The sequence below is a fragment of the Leuresthes tenuis genome, unplaced genomic scaffold, assembly GCF_036924035.1.
Source record: "Leuresthes tenuis unplaced genomic scaffold, fLeuTen1.0.hap1 SCAF_18, whole genome shotgun sequence".
Lineage (NCBI taxonomy): Eukaryota > Metazoa > Chordata > Actinopteri > Atheriniformes > Atherinopsidae > Leuresthes > Leuresthes tenuis.
Window position 1 is genome coordinate 9,661,823 of NW_027325372.1, and position 26,694 is coordinate 9,688,516.

At 41.1% G+C, this 26,694-nt stretch overlaps 2 protein-coding genes across 5 annotated transcripts in view; both read right to left on the reverse strand.

Annotated features, from left to right (window-relative positions):
- Positions 1–1,977: 1,977 nt before the first annotated feature.
- Positions 1,978–17,348, reverse strand: cers2a (ceramide synthase 2a). The gene is made up of 11 exons (XM_072369865.1): positions 16,947–17,348; positions 11,065–11,238; positions 10,850–10,967; positions 10,401–10,519; positions 9,572–9,629; positions 7,979–8,029; positions 7,759–7,851; positions 6,997–7,125; positions 5,226–5,332; positions 3,658–3,811; positions 1,978–3,567 (listed from the first exon to the last, which is right to left on the reverse strand). The coding sequence occupies exons 2-11, from the start codon at positions 11,235–11,237 to the stop codon at positions 3,421–3,423; spliced, it is 1,149 nt and encodes a 382-aa protein (XP_072225966.1). The 5' UTR covers position 11,238; positions 16,947–17,348; the 3' UTR covers positions 1,978–3,420.
- Positions 17,349–20,287: 2,939 nt separating this feature from the next.
- The window catches only part of celf3a (cugbp, Elav-like family member 3a), a 34,352-nt gene continuing 27,945 nt past the window's right edge, over positions 20,288–26,694 (reverse strand). For 3 of the 4 annotated variants that reach the window (XM_072369976.1, XM_072369975.1, XM_072369977.1), the window contains 3 exons: positions 25,060–25,203; positions 24,789–24,921; positions 20,288–20,703 (listed from right to left, as the gene is read on the reverse strand). In XM_072369976.1, coding sequence (XP_072226077.1) covers positions 24,794–24,921; positions 25,060–25,203 — 272 coding nt within the window. In that variant the 3' untranslated portion in view covers positions 20,288–20,703; positions 24,789–24,793. Of the gene's footprint in view, positions 20,704–24,310; positions 24,411–24,788; positions 24,922–25,059; positions 25,204–26,694 lie in introns of all 4 variants that reach the window. The other variant, XR_011908363.1, reaches the window with a different exon arrangement.

Genomic DNA, 26,694 nt, shown 5'->3' on the forward strand with positions numbered 1-26,694 from the left:
ACACCCCACTGCTATTGTTCTCCTGTCAACGGACCTTCATCACCGTCACCAATTAGACTCCACACAACCCTCACTCAGGCACCTAAGGCGACACTGAGGTTATTCATTTCACAAGGCTGAAAAGGTAGCTGGGGAAAGAGGGGGAACTTGATGTGAAAGGAGAGGTAAAGATTTAGGAAGGATGAGTAAGCGTGGACACGAAAGAAGGGGGCGGGGGGAGGGGGAGGCATGGAAAGGAAAGTCCAGACGTTCGGAGCCAGGGAAACAGGAGATGCATTAGCAATTAAACTACAGTGCCAGAACGCAGGAGCAGGGTGGAAATTGACCTTGCTGCTTTAAAATGGAGATTGTTACAGTGAGGCTGCCAGTGACAGGAACAGTACAGAGGCTAAAGTGCAGAGAGGGGTGGTAAAGTGATCCCACTCCATATGCAATTAGCCAAGAAAGCCAAGGAGGTCTTTTAGGCTGCAGCCAAAATACTGTAGGGGAGGGTGGGAGGCGGAGGGAAGAAACTGGAACTAATGTCTTTTTTTTTTTTTTTTTTTTTTTTTTTTTAAAGGTAACAGGGAAAAAGAAAATCTTTGGCATCTGTTTTTTGGCATCTAAGATTCCGGAGATGTGCCAAGTAATACTGTACAGGCTCCAGGGTGTGTTCAGGTCTATTTTACACCAGTAGGACCAGTGATTACCGAAGGCTTCTCATGCTAGTTTGTATTCAGTCCACCTCAACAAGGACTGAACAACCTCTAACTGGTGGAAAATCAAATTCCATGACCAGGACTGCTTAAGCCATGCAATGAGTCAACAAAACAATTAGACTGGAAGGACAAATCAAATTCTGCTGCACCCACTCTGTGTTTTTGCTTTATGGCACAGCTTAAGGGCACAAAATATTCATCATCATTACTAAAGTAACTCAGAAGGCCAACAAATATTTGGGAACATTGCGTTTTAGTTGCAATTTAAGTACTGGGAAAGTTTTGAGAGACAAAACTAAACTAAACTCCAAATTAGGATGCAGGTTCAAACTTCTCACATTTTGTGAGAATTTGTTACTTTTTGCTTTGCTCAAATCTGCAGATTTTATAACACAAGCTAAAAGATGTCGCTCTGTCATTTTTTTTAAGAAAGATTGTTTAGCACAAGAGGCTGAATGATTCACGAACTCGGAAAGTAAACCACTACAGAGATTGCCCACCAGATTAAAAGAATCTCATTATTGATGCTCATTGTTAAAATTCAAAGAAGGGGCGGCTGCAGCTCTGGAAGAAGAATTATTGTTCTCAGGTCCAACTGCCGTGTACATTTGTAAATACTATTTTATTTGAAGTTTCTTAGTCTATTTTAGTTTTTTAAGTTTAGTTTTAAATCTTATTTCTATTTTGTACCGTGTCTTTGAATTTTTACCATCTGCATTTCACTGTACTTGTACATTGACAATAAAGAGATCTATATCGAGTGTGGCAGAAGTCGTCTGCTAATCAGAAAGTTGGTGGTTTGATCCCCGACCTCCCACATGTTGAAGCGTCTTTGGGAAAGACACTGAAGCCCACAGTGTCTCCGATGCATCCATCAGTGTGTGAGTGTGTGAGATGGAGAAAGTAACACCGTGTATATGGACCAAGATGTGCTGTATGGGTGTGAATGTAGCTTCTATTGTGAACAGTGTTTTGAGTGATCAACTAGACTAGAAAAGTGCTTTAAGTATAGTCTATTTATCAGTTTTAGCCCTCAAGGATTTCAATATGTGGACAGCAAAAAAGGAAAACTGACACATGTACGTGTAAGTGTGTTAAAGTCATTCCAAAGAATTCCCGTTTACCATCAAACGGGACGAATAAAAGCTGCAGTCCTAATTCAAGGATGCAGCTCATCAACGTCTCTGTATGTAAAGTCCATCAATGACTAATGTTATTTACCAGAGCGTCACTGAGCAAAAATATCCAAACAAAACCTGAAGTCAAACAAGGGGGGGTGTGATGGTTATCCAAAATTATCTTTATCATTCTTCTCAAAATTTTACATCTCAGCGACACATGACGCAGAATAAAAACACACATCAGAAGAGGCAAAGCTCTGACCGACAGGCATTCAGGAGACACAAAGGCCACAAACACAGAGACATTTCTTTTTTTTTTTTTTTTAACAATAATTCTTGAAATGATAAAGGCACTTGCAATTGACAAGTAAAGTGAAAATGTAAACCATACTTTGGTGTTTAAGTTTTACCTCTTTACTAACGATTCATTTTAAACAACTAGTCTTTTTCTGAACAAAACAAAGCACAACGCTGTCCAAACCGTCACAATTCTGGGTGGAAAATGAGAATAAATATAAAACAAAACTTTAAATCATTCAGAAACTCTTTATACTAAGAAGGAAATCCCATTTCTGTTGGAATCAAATGTTGCTGCTGCGTTGTTTGAGGATTTTTCTTCAAAGCTGATTCCCGGACGAACCATACAGTGCATCTTTGTTTCGATGGGGGAAAAGAACACTAAATGGAAATGCCATCGACTCTTCCAGCCCACAAAGAATAAATAATCACCGACTGATTCACAAACAAATTGCTCCCAAATTTTAAACAATGGACTGGACTGAAAAACAAATTAAACACAAAGCAAAATAAAATCATACAACTAAAAGAGTTTTAAGACAAACCTCCACAAAAGGCACATTTCAGTATACGTGGCAAATGTAGCACCTTCTCTCAAACCGTTAAAAATTATTATTCATCAGCAATTATTTTGTATTACGCCTCATTAGAAGCGCAACACTCCAGTGGCGAGAGCCAAAGTGACAGCTGCAGTATTTGGAAAGACTTATTACAGAATGAAGCTCTGGACTTCAGGTTATAGATCTATGGTCCACAGAAAGTCACGGCCGCGTTCACACTAGTGCTCATCTCAATGCCATCGACGTCAGTGTGGTTATTCAGAGCAAATTTAGGTCACGTTTAAGGTCATTAATACTTAAGGGAGTGTTAACTGACTGCAGGAGTGGAGTACCCATCCAGTTTCCAGGATCTCCTTAAAACACTTCCAGTAACACAACCAAGCTACAAGCAGGCAGGTTCGACATGTGGCAACTTGGCTGACGGCACTAAATTCTGAGCATGAAGCTAAAGATTCTGCAGGTGAGAGGAAACGAGAAAGCCACTCTGCGTCTTAGATGCCCAGCAGATCACTGTGGCTCGCCGACCCGGCCCTCCTTTCTCATTTAATTTAGTGTAATCAACAGAGAGTCGAAATGTGCCCAGCTGGACTAACAGGGCTTCTGATATGGAGGATCTGATATGGTAAGAAAGTGTAAATCTGAGTATGTGCTGCGCGTCGCCCCTTTCAATGTGCCACGTTCGCGTTCTTTGGCTTCCAGGCAACGGTCCATCGTCACCCCTCATGCACCCCAGGCTCAGTCCAATCAGTCCGTCTTACTGTGGTTGTTGTTCAGGAGAGCGTGGCCGTTCTGCACGTGGCCGTTTTTGGGCTTTTCTTTTCGCTCGCGACCATCAACTTCATCGTCGGACTCCGTCTCTTCCTTATCGCTCCGTTCGTCCTCAACAATGTCCTGTCAAGACAGAGCAAAGCATCAAACGCTGCTGGTCTGAGGCGGAGATTGCTCCATTTCAGTGCACATATGTGAAAGCGTGCTTCTTACGTTGCCTGGCAGGAATTTAACGGCCATGCGCAAGATGAGCCCCGCCCAGAAGATGTGCAGAGCCTGCAGCACAAACATCAGCCCGTTGAAGAAGTAGAAGCCGATGAAGGGGGAGTACAGGGACAGCGGGTACACGCACGTCGTATGTATGATCCTGGACAAGAGGACAAAGGCAGAACAAAGAATCCAGTCAGAGCCAGCTACAGTCACCCCTGACAGCCCCATTGAGAGAGTTGTGCAGACAATGAGCTCGTTGTGTTCACAGAAAAAGTTCATGAAAGATCTGCTCAAAAAACATGAATCAGTACATGTTTCAGTCCGCTAACACAGAGAGAGGAAGACGAGACCACACTACATACATAAACAAACCTAAGACCAATAACAAATACATCATGGCACTTCAATGACACTTCCCGTGCACTCTGACTGAGAGAGCCTGTTTTGAACAGCTGCTATTGTGACAGAGTGGGAGGTGACATACAAAGAATGAGGAACCTTACACCCACTGGTTTTATTCATGCTGTGAGGAGGACGGAGGGGAAGCTCGCTGCTACAAAAAGAAGACAGCAGAACTTTGACATTAATGATGTTGATCACCTACAACAAAAACCCCGAAGACACCAGAACCTACATGTCCGTCTCTCAGCAGTTTCCAGGCTACCTCACAGAAACTGATTTAACACTTGCTGCTCATGAGGATGTTAAAAAGATATTTCGGTGTTTTTTTAAGCTGGTTTTGTGTGAAGTACTTAGGAGTAGTTAGCGTCTTAACTGCAAGAGACGGCCAATCGTTCTTCATTTAAAAGCTGGTTAAGTGTTTGTGCTTTGCTAGGCTTCTTGTAGCTGGTATTTCGGGGCATTTCATTTGAAGTCACGGCTGTCCATAAGCAGGACACGCTGGTCAGCCACGGTGCATGTAGCGTCATTCTTTAGTTGTGAAAAAGTAGATAACTGATGCAAAAGGCGGTGTAAAATTCACAAAATATAGTGAGGCTTGTGCCGTTTTAGAAAAAAATTCTCTCTCCTGTGGTCCCCTTCTGAGTAGCTTTTAGCTTGGTTTCCGGTCAGAATTCCACTCTGACTCTCCAAACTGAGAGCACTCTGACTGCAGCCTACTGAAGCTAAGACACTAACTTGCTCATGTGTACGGCCCACAATGCCAAGCTCACTAAACACACAATGTGGCAATTTCCTGAAAATCAAGTAACATGACAGTATAACAAATACTGCACCTTAATGCCTATGAAAACAGGACTTATCCAGTGCAATAGTTTAGCTAACTAATGTCTTAAAACAGTTTGGGGAGAAATATATGTCTATGTAGCATGGAATACACTAAAATTAAACAAAAGTTACTTTTTTCCCCCACACTACTGTAGAATCGTCTTCCCTGTGAGCATAAACGAAACCCGCAAACCTTCACAATTGTGAAGAATGACTGAATGAAAACTCAAGCAAGTCACAGATCGGCCTGCGCTCCGAGTCATTACTCACATGCTTTTAACTCACATTAATATCAGTGACTCATTTATAGTTACAGAAAAAAATGACGCAACATCCTTTTTTACCAGAAGGGGAAGATTATGAGGCGGGTGATGATGAAAACTGCAGCAAACATGATGAAGATGAAGTTGCAGGTCCTTCTCCAGCCTGCATAGTTGAACATTTTGGCTGACTGGAATTAAAGAAGAGGGAAAACGGATCAGTCTCGGCCCTTCATCTACCTCTAGAGGGCAGACAATAAGCTGCGCCAAGACACCGGCGCTCTCACACCACCTTTAAGCTCCTCAGCTATACTGAATGTTCTGAAAATGGGAGGGAGGTAATGTATGTATTGAAAAAGCAAACAAACAAAAATCTGAATATAGATTTTACCTCCGATAATTCACACTTTATTGTGTTGCAGTTAGACTCACTGATTAGAAGTATTAAAAGTTAAGTCAAATCATCGAGTACTATTAATTCAAAGATTAAAAATATTCTTGTGACCGTTTTATACATTCTACTGGGACTTTACCTTTACTAATCTTTTGAGATATCGTTTCCATCGGAGTATAAGTCGAGTATGAGTGTAAGTCGCTTTGGATAAAAGCGTCTCCCAAATGCATAAACGCAACATAAACAGCGAATGAGCGAAAGTCTTCAGCCACCCTTCATTTCTTTCTTCTGCTCCTTTAGAGTGGTCCTGAGCAATAGCTCTCCAGGATTTCTAGGGCTCTTTTCTGTTGTTGGTGGATTGGGGGGGGGGCACTGCCTGCTTTATACTCATTTTCAGTCCAGTTCCTGTAGATGACCCATTTTCAGAAGAAAATGTTTATTTGTTTGTTAAGCCATTTAACAATGTCCTATTAAACACTCAGGTAAAAAAGGCACCTAAAACAAGAAATAGGTGTAATAGAATATGGCAGAGAACTTATGTTATGTTTATGTTTATGCATTTGGCAGACGCTTTTATCCAAAGCGACTTACGATAGGCAAGGGGGTCTTGCCTAAGTACCCCTACTGGAGACAGTACCTTTCATGCAGGGGATTTGAACCCAGATCTCCCACATGAAAGGTGGCAATCACACCACTACACTATCCAGTCTGTCACAAAGATTAACAGTTTTAACAAATATCAAATATCAAATAACAATATCAACAGTTTGACAGACATAAAACAGTATTTTTGCACTAACAAGGTGAGTCCCGAAGAGCTATTAGCTGCAAACTTAGCATATTAGTGTAAAGTGTGACCTGAATCTGAGGAAACTGGACAAGAAAAGGCTGAGCTATGCCAAATGACACAAGAAGTGGACTGAAAATCAGTGGCAACAGGTCTGATGGAGGGATGAATCCTCCCCAGAGCCCGGACCTCAGCATCACTGAAGCAGTGTGGGATCATCTGACAGAGAACGGAACAAAAGGTAGCCAACATCCAAAGAAGAGCTTTCAAATGTCCTTCAAGAAGCCTGGAGAACTATTCCTCCTGAATACTTAAAGAAATGATAAGAAAGCTTGTCTAAGAGGGTTCAGGCTGTGTTGAAGAATAAAGTTGCTCATAGCAAACACTGACTTTAAAGCTCATTAGCACTATACAAACTGTTTTTATCTGATGTACTGCTTTTCCATTTAACTTTGCATATTTTAATAAATTGCTGCACCTGTTTCCCCATTTTCCTGACAACAGATAAAGAAATGAAGGGCTGCACAAGATTTCTGCACAGCACTAAGCTGTTCAGATGTTTGGTCTTTAAAAACCTTAATTGGTTCAGTGACTATAGCTGTCAGATAAAAGCTCGAGGGAAAGTATGAGTACTTCAAATTTGCAGTTCAGTACAGCGCCTGCATGTGTCATACCTCCATTAGATAGTCAGAGGCATCATGCACCAGCATGACCAAAGTCCCAGCCCGGATGTAGTTAACCAGCCAGGAGAAACTGATGAGGGAAATGGTGGCCACGTGGTGAATTATCTGCTCTTTGAAATCCTGCACAGACAGAAGGTTGGGAGAGACAAAACATAAAATCTAACAGCATTCAGTCACTTATTGATCAGACTATAAAGATTGGTCACTGATCAACTGTGCGTGATTCTCATTTCATAAATGATTAACTGTTTGCACAGAGCAGATCACACAGCTTTAGTGTACATAAGAGCAAAAAAAAAAAAAAAAAGCTAGACTCAAATAGGCGCTACATGACAAGTCCTAAAATTAGAGGCCGATTTTGACACGGTGACCCTTTGCAAATCTCACATCTCTTGTTTGGGTTTAAAAGATTAGCAGCTTGCATTTGTGAGCTGTAGTTATAAAACCGGTGCTGGCTCAGAGGCCTCTCTGTTTGCTGACAGGCTAGAAGCTCTGACCATTTTCACAACATTTCGACCTCATTAACTCGAGCTGGATGGCCAGAGGTGAACTGAACATCACCTCCGCTAAATACATAAAGTCAGGACATAAAAAAGGAGAAATCAATGCCCAAACCTCAACATATTCAACCAGCACAACAGATCCTTCTTCTCATTCTTTGCCCTCTGTAAATACAATCTCCACCAACAATTCCTGAATGGTTTTTATAGTGTTAAAAGCAAACAGTTGGGAGACACTGCTGGTTTCACTTACCTTACGTTTGATATCTGATGCTACGCTAAAAACCAGAGAGAGATAGAAGCCCAGTTCAATCATGTAGTACCAATACTGCGAGGGCAACAGCGGCTGCGAGAGAGGAAACAAAGAATAGTTCACCCATTTTTCACTCCGGCTCCTTGGTGAAGATAAAACATATGAATAAGTATATATGTAGACCAAAAAAAAGAAAAAAAAAGAAAGTAAAATGAATTACCATTTTTGGGAAGTCTTCCCACACCTGCTTCGTATCATAGAACCATGGTTTCTGAGGGTGGAACAGAATGTTAGAGCGATACAACGCCACAAGACTTCTACGGCATAAATGATAAGCAGGAACTAAAGAGAAAAACAAAGCTTGTGTGGCATTAAAGGATCACTACGAAGATCAAATGTTATTTCTTATATTTCTAATCTGCCTTTGTACAGATCTGGTGAAAACTTGACAAACCTGTCATTGTGCACATGAATGCAACCGTCACTTCTCGGAATCATTCTTTTTCTAGTACAACAAACAGCCACATAACCCTCTTTTAGTTGAAAGGTTTTAGGTATCAAGGCATAAATTATCTCTGAACCAAAACTAAACCAAAATACGGAAGCGGGGTGCAGAAAAACTAAGTCCATCTTCGCTGCCTTCCCAGAAATTAGAAGGATAAAGTAGCAGCCAGGTGCTGCTTATCAAACATACTCGACTAACTGATCGTTATCAGATGTGAACAACCCTATAAAAGCTGACATTTTGGCAGTTTGCTGCTCTGGAGCATTCAGATGTGTGTCAACACAATGCCAGGGAGGAAGACATCAGCAGTGACCTTAGAGAAACAATTGTTACATCTGGCAAAGGTTAACGGTCATTTAAAAAGCAAGCGGTCCACCGTTCCATAGTGCAGAAGATTATCCACACGTGGGAAAAGTTTAAGGCCGTTGCAAATCTGTCCAGGACTGGAAGTCCCTGGATGTGCACTTTGAGCAGAAACTTTCGGTAACCATTAACAAGCCTCGAGCAGCTTACTGCTCGGATGTCTGACCAGTCTTCCCAGCAGAAGTGGTGGAAATTAACTAAATTAAAACATATTTTCAAAAGATCAAGTCTTCACAAAAGCTTAAAATGAGTCTGCTTTATCCATTTAACAACCGCTTTAGATGCATTTTGGGCTCACTGTCCAGTTGGTACATCCAGCTGATGGTTTGAAGTTACACTGGAGGATTCTGAGGAAATCCGCCATCATAATTCAGTAAAACCTGTGAAATCTACCAATTCCACTGGCAGCAAAACAGCTCCAGGGCGCGATGCCAGCATAGCACTGTTTAACAGTTCAAACGCCTTTACTCATCCATACACAACTCCATCTTGGTCACATGGTCATTGACAAACTTTGTGTTGATTCGATTTCGGAGCAGACGTTTTTAATCTTTGACAGCAGCCTTTAAGTCCGTGCTAAAGTAAAACTTGCTTGACTCTACCCGGTTGTTCTAGCAGTTTCAAGTATACGACAGTCCTGAGCTTCGGTGGTTCCCGACTATCCGAACAGTTTGGGTCTTATTCCAGACCTTTGCATTGGGGCTACACATCCCACTAATTCGGATTCAGGGAGCAGCAAAGAAAGCAAGAACATGCAGTCGACTTCCTGACTTGAGTAATTACACAATCCTCTCTCACACGTTTTCACAGAGATGCTGCCAGCTGCAGTCCATCATGATCGTAAGAAGTTAAGAGGCCTTGGCAGGTAGAAGATGATACTGCTGACTGAAACACACTGCAAACATTTACACTTTGTTTCTTCAAAAATAAAACTGTTCTACTCACATCAACTAGGACCGCCAGGCCAGCAAAGAAAGCAAGAAGGTAAAATGTAAACCTCCAACTGTAAGAAAATGGGTAAACATTTCAGAGAAGACATTTCTGGGAAGCTTCACTTCACACAACACAAAACTGACCAGCAAGGGTTTATGGTTCGAAAGGAAAACAAGCAAAAAAAGTAATAAAAAATGGATTTTTAGCTGTTCTCATGTTAGTTCTGGTGATCTCTAAACTAACCAAAAGGTTCTAATAATAATCTACTTCACAAAAAGGAAAAAGCCTCCCTTAAACAGATGCAGGGAAAAACCTGTGTTCGGTTCAGGGTGTTTTTATGTTCATTTTGCAACAGCTTTTGAGAAATGCCTGCTCCCACTCTGTGGGCGTGTCCGGGTTCAAAGTGGGGGCACTTGTGATGAAATACTCATCGGCGCACTGAGGGACAGTTTAACACGGTGCAATTAAAAACTTTAATTTTCAGCAGTGGATGCTCACAACGAAGCTTTACAAGAGCAGCCACAGTAAATCACTGTAACTGTTTTACCTACGATGCTTTTACACCACATGACGTTTTCAGCTGCCCCAGAAAGTGCTGCTAGACTCTCACAGATTCGATCATTTAAATAAATATTTAAAAAAAAAAAAATAGTTCCTGTTAACGATTTCATGACAACCGCAAGGAAGCTGAAGTCTGATCGCACATCGTAACCATCAAAATCTGAACTGTAAATATGCTAAAGAGGCAACAAACCGCCTTATTCAGGATTAAGGCAAATCTAACACCATAAAAAGGAAGTTAAGAGAGGAATTTCACATCTGGGTAAAGACACTAACGTACCTTGCTTCCCGGAACTTTTTGATCTTGCTGGGCCGGTCCTGGTTTCTCCGCCGCCTGAACCACCTCTGAACCTGTCGCACTGAGCAGCCCGTCTGTTTACTTAAGCTCTCTATGGAGCTCTATCGACAAAAGCAGAACAAGGAAAGGATAGAATGGAGCTTTATTTGTCATTGAACAAATGTGCTAAAAATGCAGTTCCTGGTTCTAAATCAAGGATATAGAGCATCTAAAAGCGATGAAATTAGTAAGAAGTGAGAGGAGCCTGCGTTGTGTTCAAGGTCTGGATTCATGGCCCAAATCAGATTAAGCAGCGCAGACGTGACGTTTTCATCATGTTGTGCTTTTACTGTCAATTTATACGACAAAAACACACATTTGTGCATTTAGGTTCAAGGTGTGATAACATGTTCCAAACAGCTGTGAGGCACCGATGTTTGCAGCACGAGTACCTGTGTGGGAAACTTTGACGTGCTGCAGAAATGGGACTCCAGGAGGGGATTTGGACGCACATAAAGGCGCTGCTTGTCTCTTACTCCCAGCAGAGATGCCAAAGGAAGCGCTACTGTCCTGTGAAGTGGAGAAGCACAAGTATGTTATCTCATATTTGTCAGAAATAAACACAAGCAGGCGTAGACCTAACGGGAAAATAAATGGAATGACTCACCGCTCAAATATTGGTCTTATGACTAGAAAGCAGATGGCGATGGGTATAGTGGCCCAGAGGTCTGGCAGTTTAGGGAAGACTTTACCATCGTGATCCTTAAAGTCGCTCCAGCCGTGGCCTTCGGGGAACCAAATCCAGTCGGCCCATATCAGCTCGCTCAACCGTGACAACATCCTACAGACAAAACAGAGAGAGGGGATTCAGATCTCAAGGAAGGAAATTAAGACCGATATTAAAAAGATGATTTTGTCTGCTTAGTGATTTCGACTGAGATTTTCCATTAGATAAATTTACAGCTACTAACTCAGCCGTGACAATATCCTGAGATGAAGGAGTGGAACCAGAGGGAGGTGAGAGGAGTGATAACTGATTGGAGGTTATTAATCTCCCTGTGCATCTGAAATAGGCTCCATATCTGACCACTTCCTAATCGAAATGAAAGAGAATAATGAAAGCAGCACCCAGTGCAATCAGAAAAACCCAGAGAATTCAGCTCGGGCTCTAAAGTGAACGTCATTTGCAGTCATTAAACAAGATGACATTGTTGGGCATCTCCAAACAGTTTGCTGCCTCCAAAACTTTATCCTGATATCAACAAATATCTGCAGAGAGAACATCTGTCCTCTGCAACATCTGTGCTCGAGGAGTGGGTTAAACTTTATTTCATAACTTCTCATCGATTCATAACATGCAGCGGATCTAATGCTAGTGAAGGATATTGCGAAATTGAGACGGCCTGCACTGACAATCTTAAGCAAGACGGCTTGTGATCTTCTTTTCGGAGTCTTATTCCATTTTTTTCGTTGGTTCATACAGCACATTTCACACATTACAGCCACTCATCTTGACGTGAAAGAGGGCACAGACAAGGCCAACTTCACTTTTATAGTCTTAGAAGGTCGGTAAAAAGGCCTGGCATAAGAAACAAAATTGACATCAAGATGTCAAAGAGTTTTTATGATATTTATTTTTCATTTTTGGTGTGTTGTGCAGCTCTTTGTGCATGTAAACAATCCAGAAAGTTAGAAAACACTAAATCGATCTGTAAAAGATTAATTATTCACAGAAAACCGTGCTCCTGAACTACCTGAAACTGCTACTTTGTCATCCAGGCTTTTCACTTGATACTTAATTTACATCACCGAGGAGCAAATTTGCTTGATGCCAGCCCAGCAGCTTGTTAGAGGCAAGCCTTCAAACGAAGCTAGTCAGGAGGAGTCAGCAGGTATTCCCCTCCCGTGAGTCATTTCTGACAACTCTTAAACATCTCAGCCGTAAACAAAGAACATCAAATGCTCTGCGGTTGGTCTCGAGTACAAACACAGAGTCTTGGTGCATTTCTGCCATCTGGGTGGCTCAGTAAACTCCTTTTATTGAATCGCAAAGTCCCAACAACGATAAGAGAATCCTTAGAGTTGGGAAATTGCGCAGCTTACAAAGCAAACATATCATTAGCCATGATCATATGCCCACAAGCCACAACTTTGTTGAAGCTGTAACACCACTAGACAAACAAAAGTTAACTTTGAGACTGATTAGCACCCAGTGAAAAAGAACTGGGTGTGCTTTACTGTGCTTTCATGTTGCCTTTTGTGCAACCTAATGTCAGTTGGCTGTTTTGTTGGTAGTCACTTAAAAAGCGCAGATGAAAAAGAAATGACTACGAACCAACAGTGCAGGGGTCTTCTTAGCTGACAAAAGCTCTAAACAGGCTACAGTTATAGGCTACGGTCAAATAGTTTAAGAAAAACTAAAGTCATGAGATCAAGGAAAGATGAGAGGAGAAATCTGTAAGGACCTGAGATGTTGTTCTGCAGCTCTGAGACCACAGCTGTTCAATCAATGTCATACAAAAAGGGCTTCAGACACTTCATCTCTGCAGTGGTTATCATGTACATATCATATTTGTATAATGAGACAAAATAAGAAACATTGATTAATCATCCTGGTTCAGAATTTAAACATGTCCTCACTGCTACCTCTCACCCTCCGGTCCTCGCATTTCCGCACAAAAATCACCGTAAGACAGCTGGATAAATACAACCGAGCATCGTTTTAAGACTAAATCTCACCAATATTTACAAAGTGAACCCCAAAATAACGTTACAAGCTTATAAACTAGCATAATGTGGGTGCTTTAAGAGACGGCAACAAAGAAGAAGAAAAATGTTTTCAAAGGCTTAATGGTATGAAAGTCCTTTAACCTTTGCCATGTTGCTGTGGTTACGGTGGGCTGATGCCTTAACACCTGAGCGCAGATAACTGTATTCTTGTGAGAATGCACAAACAGCAAGAGGATCTCCACTTAAACTGGGATGACATCAGTCTAATTATTGGCAGCGCCTCAATGCAACGCTCGGTCACCAGTGGATTTCATTACAATGCCAGTTCAGCAGATTTAGAGTCTGAGCACCATATTACATCGTTTTGTCTGGTGTTATAATGTTTGAGTTAGAAGTTTCTACTTGATGCAAATTACTTAGGAGGGAAATTCAGCCATGCACAGACTTCAATCCAAAGTAAATGGACAGTCATTTGTGCAGCTCTACTGTCTGGTTTGGCCTTCAATTAATGACACATCAACTCACCCTGAAAAGACAATGGTCTCGCATTAACTTTACTATCAGTGAGTGGACTGTTTCCTCCAATTTGACTCTTCTCTTTTTGGACATTTTGCATTATAGTCTATGCCAATATATCCATCTATTTGCTTAGCTGACTGCTGCTCGGGTTGAGTCTTTTAAATGCTTCAAACAAAAGAACAAAGAACAGGCTCTTTGTGGACTGTGTAAAAATAGGTCAGTGACTGCAGGTTGGCGTTCAGTCTTTTTCACTGTTATGGGATCTGTTCTGCACAACAGTGGAAGTGGAAGTCATCCCTGTGCAGCCAATGCACAATCTCTCAGGTGTGCGTCTGCATTGGACACTGAACAGCTTGCTTTCGCTGCATCGGACAACCAAAGAAACTCGAACATGAAAGGAGCGGCACAAAAAGCGAGTGAATGCAAAGCATTAACAGACACGTGCAATAAACATTCCTGCATCCTGGGAGCTTCGTGTATGAGAGTTAAGTGACAGCAGCTGCAGCTGGAGGGAGTTTCATCTGCACAGTGAACTGACTTTTCATTTAAAAATCAAGCATTAAATGAAATTAAACATAACTGACCTGCATTTATGCTGTTCTGCTAATGTGCTAAATGTATGAGAGCATTAAGCGGTTTGTTGTGTTATCCTCTGACCTTTAGCTGGCTGGCGTCCTCACTGATATAACTAAACTGCCCAACTTTCAGTCAGACTAAAGTGCCGCTTAAGCACAAAAAGTTAAGAGGCCAGAAACATCTACAGTCAGCTCGTGTTTATAACAGCGCTCCGATTATCCAGCTCTTGCCTCTTCTGCATCTGAGAGCGCGGTATTCTCGTCTCTTATGGTTAAAAACGTTGTTTTTATTTCTATGCACTCTGCTCATACAGATTAAACTGCAGCTAATCTGTCAGCTTTGAAAAATGTCTAAAAAAAATAAAAATATCCCAACTTTTAGGCCTTAAACTGGGTCAAACTCCAAGCACCTTTTCATTCACATTCAACACCATCGTTCACTCAGCCCCAGCCGACTGCTTAATACCCGTTTATTATCATGCCCACACCTCACTATTTAGAAGACAGGTGAGGGAGAGTGGAGCTTCACATTGTTTTTTTCCTTCCTCATTAGATGATGTAATAGCCATACATGTTCCACTAATCTTCAGCTGGTACTTGGTAATAAAAGCGAATGTTTTGAAATATTGTGTTCATAAAGACCAGCTCTTAGGTTATCTATTCAGAGCAAGGTCATTTCAAAACAATCATTATCCCTGAAAGACTGAGGAGCTCAGTGCTTGTTGTCCATATGCCAGCGTTGGCGTTCTCCCACGGTCCAAAGACACGCATGCTTATTTAACCAATGATTGGCCGTAGTTTATCGGCATCTTTGTTAAGACTGCTTTAAGACGACCAGTGTTCCCTCACTTGAAAACACCTACATCAACTTTGATCCACGAAGAAGCAGCAACACTCTGCCGAACAATAATGGAGGTAGAATAAAAAACACGAGTCGCACCAACATGATGTCACGAGCCGTCACCACGTCAGACTAAACAGGCGATGCAGATGGATACGTGTACGGAGCAGCACTACTAAAGATGAAGCTGCTGAAGTTCACAAATAATCAAAACTTTTGAGCTAAAGTTAGAAAATTGTACTTACTGAGATCAAGAGGACTTTCTATGATCAGTAAGTTTGTCACGTTCCCTTGAAATGTTCCAACGTACAGGCTTCTAACCCTTGAAAAATACAGCTCAAAGAGAAAATGTCTTCTTACTCCATTTCATCCCGTATTGAACTGAGTCACAACTTTGGCACTGAACTCATAAAATGTCAGCACTCTAAGACATACCCAGATAACATGCCACTGGTTTCAGAGACAGGCCTAAACATAACAGACTTGAGCCTTAGCCACTGCATTACAAAGGCAGCTTTTTCACAGCCACTCAGGAGTTACGGAAGATTGTTTCTGCGATTGTCAAAAAGCAGAAAAGAAGTCGTCACTGAGCAGACTGTAGAGGGGAAAACTGTGCCATAGTCAGTCCCCATTTCTTTATATATTGTCAAGAAAAAAATTAAATAAAATAGTGCAGTGATTTAATAAAACAGTGATCAATTAAAGGGGAACTCCAGTATTTTTTAACCTAGACCTTATTTCAGAGGGATTTCTACACAGGCACTCTACTGGTTGTTTTTGTGTGGGGACAAAACAACCAGTTTATCCCTTGAGTAAGGAGTCGATTTATTGAATTATTCACAGGTCAAAGTTAAGTGGCTTAAAAATGGTCAGCACAAGGATCGGACTAAAAATGATTGAAGAAGCAGACTGTCCAAAAAAAAAAAAAAAGACCCTCAGAAAGCCTGGAGGAGCGTTTCTGAAGACCACCTCAAAAGTTTGCAAAAAAGTCAAAGAAATGTTGGTGGATGAAGACTTTTGTGCACGGCTGGATCTGATCAGAGTGGCTTGCCTCGACTTGCACCTCAAATCTGACTCTAACCTGAGATAATCAAGCCATCCCTGGTGTTTTAATTAAAAACCTGTGGCAGCTGTAGAGGCTAAGCTTAAATGTGAAGTTAAGGTGTTTGCGTTTACACTGTTTGCGTAAACCCACGCAGGGAGTGGCTGAGTGAACGCGCATGGCGCAAACGGGGAGTCTCCCGGACATAGCGGAACAACAGACAACCTCACTCTGATGGAGGCTTGGGCAACTTGTTCAACACTGAAAGTAACTCCTACTGTGGGCCTAATGTAGGAGAGAAGTTCACACAAAGTGAATCTGGAGCCATTCTGTATAACGACAAAAGTCTGCTGGACGACAATCATCCAGTTGACGGTTAAACTTTTGTCAACGTACCTCATAAACCGCACCACGGGCGACATAAATGGCCGTTAATCTTGGCAAACAGCTCCTGTATTTCTCCACATACGGCCGTGAATGCTTTGTGTGGACGTGAACGCTTTCAGCCACCCGGTTTTATGGCGGTGTTCCTGCTTGAACACCACCGACGTACGGACAAGAAAAGGCCTGTTAGCCGCTAAACTTTGAGCATGACTCCTAGAACGACTGAAATCGAGACGGTTTCTTTTAGGAGGGCGTCAGCAAAGTTTGAGGAGTTTAAATTTGACGTAAATCCCCCCAGCGAGACAGGCTCTCTCGTTTCTGTCTAAAAATAGCAGCTTGTTGCGTTTGTACCCGTGGACAGGTCTAGTTTAAGACTTTAAGAAGCGTGAAAAGACATTTTTTCCAATCCCAACTGCAGCTGATGCGTCGCACATCGTGTAACGGTGCAGTTCACTTACCTCTCGGCCCCTCGCTGTGTTCAGGTAATGTCGTCTCAAACTGTTGGGCGGCCTTGCTGCTGCTGCTGCTGCTCCTGGTCCTCTGTTCCTGTTTCAGCTGAGAGGATTTCATGAGGTTCTCGCCATTAAAGAGGCTCCAACTAACTTATCGTTCAATGAGTGAATCCGCCTTCTTTCCTGCCACCTCAGGTTCGCCTAATTCTGAGAGCATAAAACTGTCGCGCGCTCTCCCGCAAAACTCTCTTCGTGGTCGCAATTTAGAGCCGATACAATCTATGACAAATATACATATAGTTTTTTTTGTTTGTTTTTTTGTCTGATCCTAGTAGGCTGAGTATTATTGTGATAGATCAGCCGGAGAGTTCAAGTGATATAGTGGATTTAATGGTTAGTTTAACTCGGATGAAAAGGGGAAGGATATCTAAAGTGACGCGAGGCTATGAGGGGTGGTTAATGCCACTGAGAAAGCTCTTCATTGGATAAAATGGAGGTCAAATATTCAACATTCATGTGATATATTTTCTAGAGTGGCGTTTCTACATGTTGTTTATTCATATCTAAACAATTCATACAGAAAGTATTTCACAAGAAAGTTAACTTTCCTTGTTTTCTTTCTTTCATCACACATTTCAGGCATCTATCAACATATCCAAGATCTTCAATGTTGAACATTTATGGTGTGGTTTCCACCAAATTGATACTAAATCGTATCTCTGAATACAACCCCAATTCCAGAAAAGTCGGCAGCTGCGTAAAATGAAAAAAATGAAAATTAAAAATAGATTTCAAACCTCATAAACCAATATTTTATTCACAATCAAACACAGACAACTTATCTGATGTTAAGAGGTAGATATTTGACCTTTTTCGTGAAAAAAAAAAAAGGCTCGTCTTGAATTCCATGAGAGCAACATGTGTCAGAAATGTTGGGACAGGGTCAGTGGAAGGCTGGAAATATTGGATGCAATTGGATCTTCAGGCCAACAGGCAGTATTGCATTAAGGGGCCATGACCACTATACACAAATGGAGGTTAAAGCTCAATCATACAAAGAAGAAAGCCTATATGTGAACATGATCTGGAAACACTGCCGTCTCACTGGTGCAAAGCTAATTTAAGATGGACAGAGACAAAATGGAAAAATGTTCTGTGGTTAGAGTAATCAAAATCATGGACACAGTGTCTTTCAGACTATCAGGAGAAGGACAGCCTAGCTTGTTATCAGTTTAAAATTCTGCATCTCTGATGGTGGGGGGTGCATTAGTGCCTATGGAGCTATCAGTTTGCATACATGGAAAGGCTCCATCGATGCTCAAAGGTTTTAGATCTGATCCCATCTAGACGGCATATTTTTCTGAGAAGGCCTTCAAATCAGCAAAACAATGCTAACCTACATACTGTGTCTGTTATAACAGCATGGCTTCATTGTAGAAGAGTCCAGGTGGTTAAAAGAGTTAAAACATTGGAGCATCATGAAACACAAAAATACAACAAAGGACACCCAGGATTGTTGAGCAGCTAGAATCTTGTATCAGACAAGAGTTGGACAGCATTCCTCTCCCAGAGGTCTGACAGCTGGTCTCCTCAGTGCCCAGATGATTACAGACTGTTGTTCAAAGAAGAGGGGACGCCACACAGCGGTAAACACGACCCTGTCCCGACTTTTGAGTCATGTTGCTGTCATCAAATTCAAGATAAATTACCATCTTAAATGGTAAATTCATTGGTAAGATGTCTCACTTTTTAACATTTGACATATTGTCTGTTTGATTATGAACAGAATATTCGCTTATGAGATTCTGCTTTTATTCACATTTTACACAGTCCCAAACTTTTTTGGTAATGGAGTTGAACTTTAATTATACATTGGATCATGAAAAGTAAACTCTTCAGTGTAGAAGCATAAAGTGAGGCTGGAAACCCAACCCTTATCCTTTTGTGCATTTATTTGGGTCAGTGCTTTTAAGGTAGCAAGTCTTTCGCTATCAAGACTTGACATTGAGGAAAAAGCTGCGTTTTTTTCAATTAAAACTCTCCTGATACATAGTCTTGGTTATCAGACAGTGATAAAGAAAGAACAGAAGCTTCTGATTAACTATCAGAGTAGAAAATAACTGAACAAACTGTCATCTTGACCTTTAACAGGCTAATTATCTCTGAATGCTTATCATTCATGTCAAAAATTGCCTCACGTTGGCTACTCATTGATTACTCATCATTAACAAGTTGTATCTGCAGATTATCCATCCACAGTCTTCCCAGCTGTGCAGCGGCACTGTCATCAACGTGACCATGGTTCTGGTCTGTGTGGCAGTAATCACCCCTCATACACTGAGGCACGTTAGAGGCAGCCAAGGCATGTTTAGACTCATCAGACCAAACCTAAAAGTCTGTGGCAGACAGACTCACTGCTTGCCCTAGTTTATGGTTACAAAAACCTCTGCCTCGTCTCTCCTCTTCATATTCCGGCTGAAAATTCATGCATACAGACATTATGAGTCCCGTGGGGCTTGTTCAGGTGGCTTAACGTTATCGTGTCCATTTATTGTGGACATTATGTGAAGTGTTTCTATTCATACGTCACACAGCAACAGTATTCAGGTTAAGCTACCCCCACCACATGAATATAAATATTTCCATAACTGTCCTCTTAAATATTAGTGTGGTCCACATTCTTTTATGTAACCAAAACTCGAGGCCAGATGTTTTCAATTCTTCTCAATACTTCTCCAGGCCTACAGAGAGCAGCAACCCCTCCAAAAAAGTCCCTTGTCTGTGATCATTTATCACCCCAAACACTGACAACAGAAAAGGGAAATTATTTAGCAAGGAGTTCACAGGTGTTTTTTCTAAATTGTACTTTATTTTCTTTTAAAGACATATGTTTTAAAACAGCGACTGTAGAGAATAAATAAAGAAACATGTTTTTTTGTTGTTTTTTTTCTTTTAACTTCCATAGGTACATTTATGCAATTAAAAACTCTATTATAAGTGTGTTCATCGTCGTAAGACCTCAGGAATCTTCTTTTTTTTTCTTCTTCTTCTTCTTAAATTAAAAAAGGAATTGTCACAGCTCCCCTCCCCCCGCAATCAAATTGATTACCAAATAAATTAAACGTAAAAAATCAAGATAGAAAAATTCCCAGCCCTTCCTTCCGCTTTAATTTTCAAAATCAGTGGCAGCAGAGAATGTTAATTTGTGAAGTTTTTAAGTCCTCCATTTTCAAACTAAGGTATGTACAGTGAGAGGAAATCCATTTCTCTTTCATTTGACTCACTCCGTGTTTTCTTTTTTTTTTAAATTTACGTATAAATAATAAAACTAACTCTACATAACAATATTACCAATGGTAATCGTACAGAATAGTATTTTCTTTTTGCCCTCCGACTGTGTAGAGTGACCTTCTCTTAAGGCCATTGACCACAAATCACACTATACAGTAGAACCCTGTTCAGGAGAATAACATCAGTGATATGCTTTTTCTTAACATGTATATCTTGTTGCCGACAATAGAATATGTACATAATATAAATGAATCCAGCTGTGGAATGATAGGAACTCTGGAGCACTTCTGATACTGCGAATGCTGACTCTGTTGATGGATTTGTTGCTGACATTACTGCTGCTGTTGTTGTTGCTTTTGTAAGCGCATACACGGGATACTGCTTTTTGTGAAGTGTTGCTCCTGTGCTATACGGTTGGTCAAACAACCAAAAAAAGGCTGGGGCATCCCAAGTGGTTTTCTTGATTGAACTCCTGGAAGTAAAGAAAAAGAGGGAGAAACAGAGCGCAGAGCATTTTTAATCAAATCACAGACATCAAACATCACAAGACTTTAGAAGTGGAGTGGTGTCTGCAATACACACTGCTCGTACTGATGCCTGGGGGGGGGGGGTCTCAGTTATCGACTAGTGTCCATGCAGCTGCAATAGTGACAGTCATACTGCTGTAATTGTGTGCACGTTCTAAGGAGATAGTTTATCTCATTTGGCAGGCAAATTAAGTCAGAACATGCACAGTAGGAATTCTGGTGGGAATCGGCTCTTCGAATGTTGGAACAACGATCAGAGGTAATCTTACTTTTACTGGAATGATATTCGCAAACAACGAGCCAAAGTGATCTGTTGGATTCAGCATTTTCAACATTCCACCAAAAGGTTTTCTTGTGAAGCAGATTACAGCAAACAGAGTATCTGAAGGTACCTTGCTTGTTCTTTCTAAATTTGAGATTTATTATTTGTCAGAGCAGTACATCTGTCCTTAATACATGTTGGATACTGAACTGGATTGGATGTTTGAAAACCCCTTAACAAACAGTGATCCTGTTCTGTAAATCATGCTTTATTTACGAGAGCAAATAGAATACACCTATATGTTAGATATGCTGGTGTGAATTAAAGGGAAGTCTTTACAAAATTGTTGTACAAATAATATAAATACTTTTATTTTGATCAGCCCCAACATTAAAACCACCTGTCACCTGTCAGCTGTCTGGCACCTGAACATTAGACCAGTATCTGAGGGATTTGGATGTCAGAGACACAACCAGGCTTTGTGTTAGCTGGTTCGATTAAACCTCCGCCTCCACTCAAATTATGCCACTGTGACGACTATTATTATCTTTCCTTGTTGAACTGGTGGGGGTGGGGGGTTTGGTGCATCTTTCACACAATCTACACCACAAATACACAAATAGTCCTGACACGTGTATAAATGGACAGGTGTGAAGAGTATTCAAACCATGGCAGCAAAAAGCACCAATTCTGCAACAGTTAATTTGATGCAAATAAGTCACGACAGGAGGGCACTGGTGCTATTTATGTCTAGCTGCACAGGTCTCTTCAACGTTTAACTTCATACTCAATAAGTGCATTTAGCTCTGACACTGCTCCATGATAGTGCAGAAATAACTGCAATCAAAATTAAAATAGATTTTATTGATCGCATATTATGACTAATTTTGTAATCTCTGTTTAATCCTGCAGTTTGTTTTACTGTAACTGCATAACATACAGCTCAAGGGTTCTTACATAAACTCTAACACAGTTCCTCAGATGAGCTTACCCACAATTTGTTCATTAAACACTGGGGTGATTTTTAGATTAGATTAGTTTAAACTTTATTGTTATTGCACATGTCACAGCAACAGGCAAGGAGATGCAGATTGCATCTAACCAGAAGTGCATAATCAGTAATTGTATTATTATAGGATATATACAGAAGTGCGGGTATGTACAGTGGACTATAACTATATGGTAAGTATAATCATACAGTATGCACAGTGGTGCAGATTATTGCTGGGTAATATGCAGTATATACAACAGTAGAACCTATTCAATGGATTAAATCCTGAAAAGATGTCATTGTATCATGATCAAATAAGGCGATCAAATGCCGACATTTGATCAACATCTAAATTCCCTGATTGGTTTTAAAGACAGCCGTTAAATTCTGTCAGTTATTCAACAATCCGCTGTTCATTCACCGTCAATCAAGACCTTTCAAAGTGGAAATAATGTCAGGCATCAGCAGAGATTAAATGTTTAAAGTCTGTTGTTTACTGTCTGGGACATCAGCAGGAAAAGAATCAATGAAAAGATGGCACATGTTACAGACTCTGATCAGAAACTACTCCAGAGTGAGTTATGTGCTGGGCCTGAGTTACCATGGTGATCTTATCAGGTTAAAAGAGAGCCAATTTTGCGACACTGAAAACTCAGACTCAACACAGCCCGCTAAACCATTAATAATCCCTTCATGTGAACACCTCAGCTCAAGGACTTGGACTGTAAGTTGTGATCCTTGAGGAATCTCTGGGCAGTTTTTGAGGTGTATTGGGGAGCACTGTCCCGCTAACCGGTGACACGTACGCTTGTTCTGCGACAATTAACGTTCTCTGAATAAGACACAGCATTTTCTGATTACCTTCACCCGATTTAATGGTCATATTCAGAGTGAGCCATGACAATGTTAACAGAAATATGAATGAAATATTCCAAATAGTTGAAATATTGCTGTACATGTTTACTCAGCCAATACTGAAGTCACATCTACTTGAATCCCAGGTTTTCCAGCAGAGCACTGAATTGTTCCTCGCCTGTCAGTGGTTTTTAATGTTATGGCTGATCAGTTTAATATTGTAGCCATAAAAAATCCATTGTGTCGTGTCTGAACATTTTACTTAGAGCAAACATCCTTTAAGTTCAACAAAGAGTCGAAACAAGCTTTCAGACCGCGTGGCGCTTTAAAGATATTTAAGGAACAAAAATGGGGAAAACTGTACGTTAAAAGGGTTTTAAAGTAAAACAGAGTGTATTTATAAATAAAAGTTGGCCATTTCGAAGCAGATAATACTTACTAAAGTCTAGATGCAGTCTTTGTGCTCTGATTCATATTAAAAGCAAAGGAAAAACACAATTTCAGTCTTTTTTTAAAAGCATGATCAACCTTTTTAAACTTTTTAATGACCTGCAGATACCCTGTGGACAGAACACATGAATTTCTAGTTTTTATGAAAAGGACGTGGACATTTTTGGCCCTTTTGAGTTGATAGGATTGTCATTTCTTAAGGTTTTGGAGTCCCAGAATTCCTACAGAGGAATGCAGTTCCTCAGCCAGCAGCACGTTTCACAGGAACCAAACAGCTTTTAACCAAAACCTTCTACAGTAAGGTTAGCGTCTGAGTTGGGTCAGTGCATCACACCCACGCCTTCTCACACACGCCAACGTTTTTTCACATCTATCAAATGTAAATGCACACACCCTGTCTTCGTGTCGCACACGCACAGTCATTCGTACACAATCACTGTGCTGTCAACCATATAAAAAGGGGCACGTTGAGTACATGTTAAGTCTCACAAAAACCAAACAAAGTTCAGGCACAAAGTCACTTGGAAAAGAGTAACAACCAAACAAAAACCCCGCACTCACCGAAAAACTACCACAGCAACCAACTAAACAGAGGGAGTGTGTAAGAATGATAATCATGACAGACAACAAAAAGGAAACTAATCATAACCAAAAAAAGTCTAAAGCGAAAAACTTCTAATAGATCCATATTTGATGGACAACAAGCTCATTTAGCTTATAGCACTGAAGCTTTTAGAGGACTTTAAAAAAAAAAAAGCAGCATGTCATGATAATCAGTTACTTACAGATGCTGAGGTAAAGTGATAATTATTGATCAGTGTTTGAAATAATAAGAGGAAACTCACAACGCACCAAACACAGTTCACGGTCGCCACAGTAACCCGCCATGCAGTAGAGCATGGTGAGTCAAGGCAACGGCCCAAAATAAAAATTGCTAATGGCAACCATCACAGGCAATATCGCCACAGCAACCAACACAGGCCAATTAACTTACAACGCTGTGAGAAGGAAGGGGGGGGTGGGTTTTGGCAGTTGCTAGGCAACCGTAGCCATAGCGACGCACCTCTCCACGTTATATTTATGGGCGGGACAGTCTTGAGAGTGGTGTGATGTTTTTTTCAGGAAAAATGGCATGTGGCACAGCACAAAAACAATAAGTGAAAATAAAACAAAAAATTAATGACGGACAGCAGTTGTCATCCAACCCTGCGACAGAACACTGGTTAGACAGAACATTTGATCCGAGTTCAAGAAAAATCTACTTCTCCATAAGTGTCCCAACATACTGAGCAAAAACAGAAAGAGACGCTTTTACACAATCTACCGTAATCTACTGTAGGGTTATCGACTTCTTGGTTTAAGTCCCAATTACATCCACTTTTGGATCCTTAACGTTCATCTTTCCAGCTGTCAATCAGTCCCTCCCTGAGCCTTCCCCATCTCCTCAAACACATCAGTATGCAGCCTCTCACCTCCTTCAGTAAGGCCTGTTAGCATCCTTAGGCCTCTTCAGCTGCACCTTCAGTCTCTTCATGCCGATCTGGAAGCCGTTCATGGCCTGGATGGCAGTCTGGGCGCTGGATGGGTTGTCAAAGCTCACAAAACCTGAGGCGGAAATGATGGAACACGTGCACTTTCACGTTAGAGAAAAAGCTGGATGGTTTATCAGAAGAGAAAGTGAAGGAAGGGAAGTTGCCAACAGCCTCCACATCACCACCTCTACCAGCATGCACAATGACTCACCAAAACATTTGCTCTGGTTAGTGGCACGGTCAACAAAGACCTTCGCAGAGATGACGTTTCCAAAAGGCAGGAACATCTGGAGTATCTCTGAGTCGGTGAACTCCTGCGGCAGGTGGTAGATGAAGATGTTACACCCCTCAGGACCTGAACACCAAGACAGGAGCGACAAAAAGATGCAGGTAAACCATGTCAGGGCTGGGAAATCAGTGACAGAGGATGCATCTGAGGACACACTTGTCTGAGCTAAACTTGCAATCTGTTCGCTCCACCTTCACACTGACACGCATTGACAGTAGCTTTAATAATTAAAAAGTCCACGTCTTCAAAATACTGGATGCCTGTAGAAGCAAAAGAAGAGGCATGACATGGCACAAATTGATGCATGAAAGGAACCTGAAAGAGGTGAACACCATTCCTCAGTATGGGTCTGTAAAAAAGAAACTTGGCTACAGATTTAACACAGCAGTTCAGAAACTTTTAATCCACGGTTGCAAATATTTTGGAACTGCGGATAGTTGAAGACACAGATGGTAACAAGATGAATCAAAGCCAGATTGTGGAAATTAAATGCAAGAGCCTTTAAAAATGTATGTTTCATTTATATCGCAAGTAACTTTCAGATCCACCTGATCATAAACATCCAAACCAGCTGTGTTATTAATTATTCGTTTACTGTTTAACTGTGTGAGACGGCATCCGGCTCAGATGCAGAATCAATTTTTCACTCAGCATGTTCATCACATTTCCCTCCTCTGGAGCACGGTGGGCTGGACTGTAGCTACCGATGCTGATGGTCAGTTGTGGAGCGCTGCAGCTCTTGAAAAGCCACGGCAAAGCAAGAAGAGTTTGGGAAAAGTTTCTCCTGTGTTTCAGTGCTATGAAATTATCATTGTCGACTGCATAAATTCAGCCTAACCCACACATGCTAGGCCATCATCAGATCTTCACCATCTTACACTCCATCATAATGAAGGCCCAGTAACAAAAAAAAAACCAAGTAAATAGGTTGGATAAGTAAAGTGTTTTCTTATCAAACTCTGATTTTTAAACAATTTCGCTCGATGGAAGGTACCACTGCCTGTTGTTATGATGTATGTGAAAGCACCGCTCGAAGGCTACATGAATTAAAGAAATAGAAAGAAACGAAAGTTCAGAAGCCTGTCGGTCAAGAGGTCATTACAAAGAGCCTTGTAGGCTTGTTTCAATGCATTAACATTCATGAGGTGAATGATCATTATTATGGATAGATGTGGGTGTGTTGAGGCAGGGGTGTGAAGCTGATCAATGTGCACGCATTTCCAGGTGAACATTTTGTTGTTACTGCAAAGCTTCTTTTATTTCTTTATAAATGAGAGTCGAGATGCTCCACAGGCCTCTGAAGACCTGTTCTGTGTCTCTGCAAAGTTTAATATCAAGACTGCACGCTATACATCCTAAAATATATGTCATTTAGGGACAGACTTATAAATCGGCTTTTTTCCCCTCGGTCGTTGGTTCTTTACGTTACATGGACAGAAGGTTTTGTTAGAATTGGTTTTGTTTTAAGACATCGTGTATTCATATTCTGTATTTTGGTAACTGGCCAATTATACTCGGTCGCATGTAAGTCCAACCTCTGTAAGATAGATGTGAAGA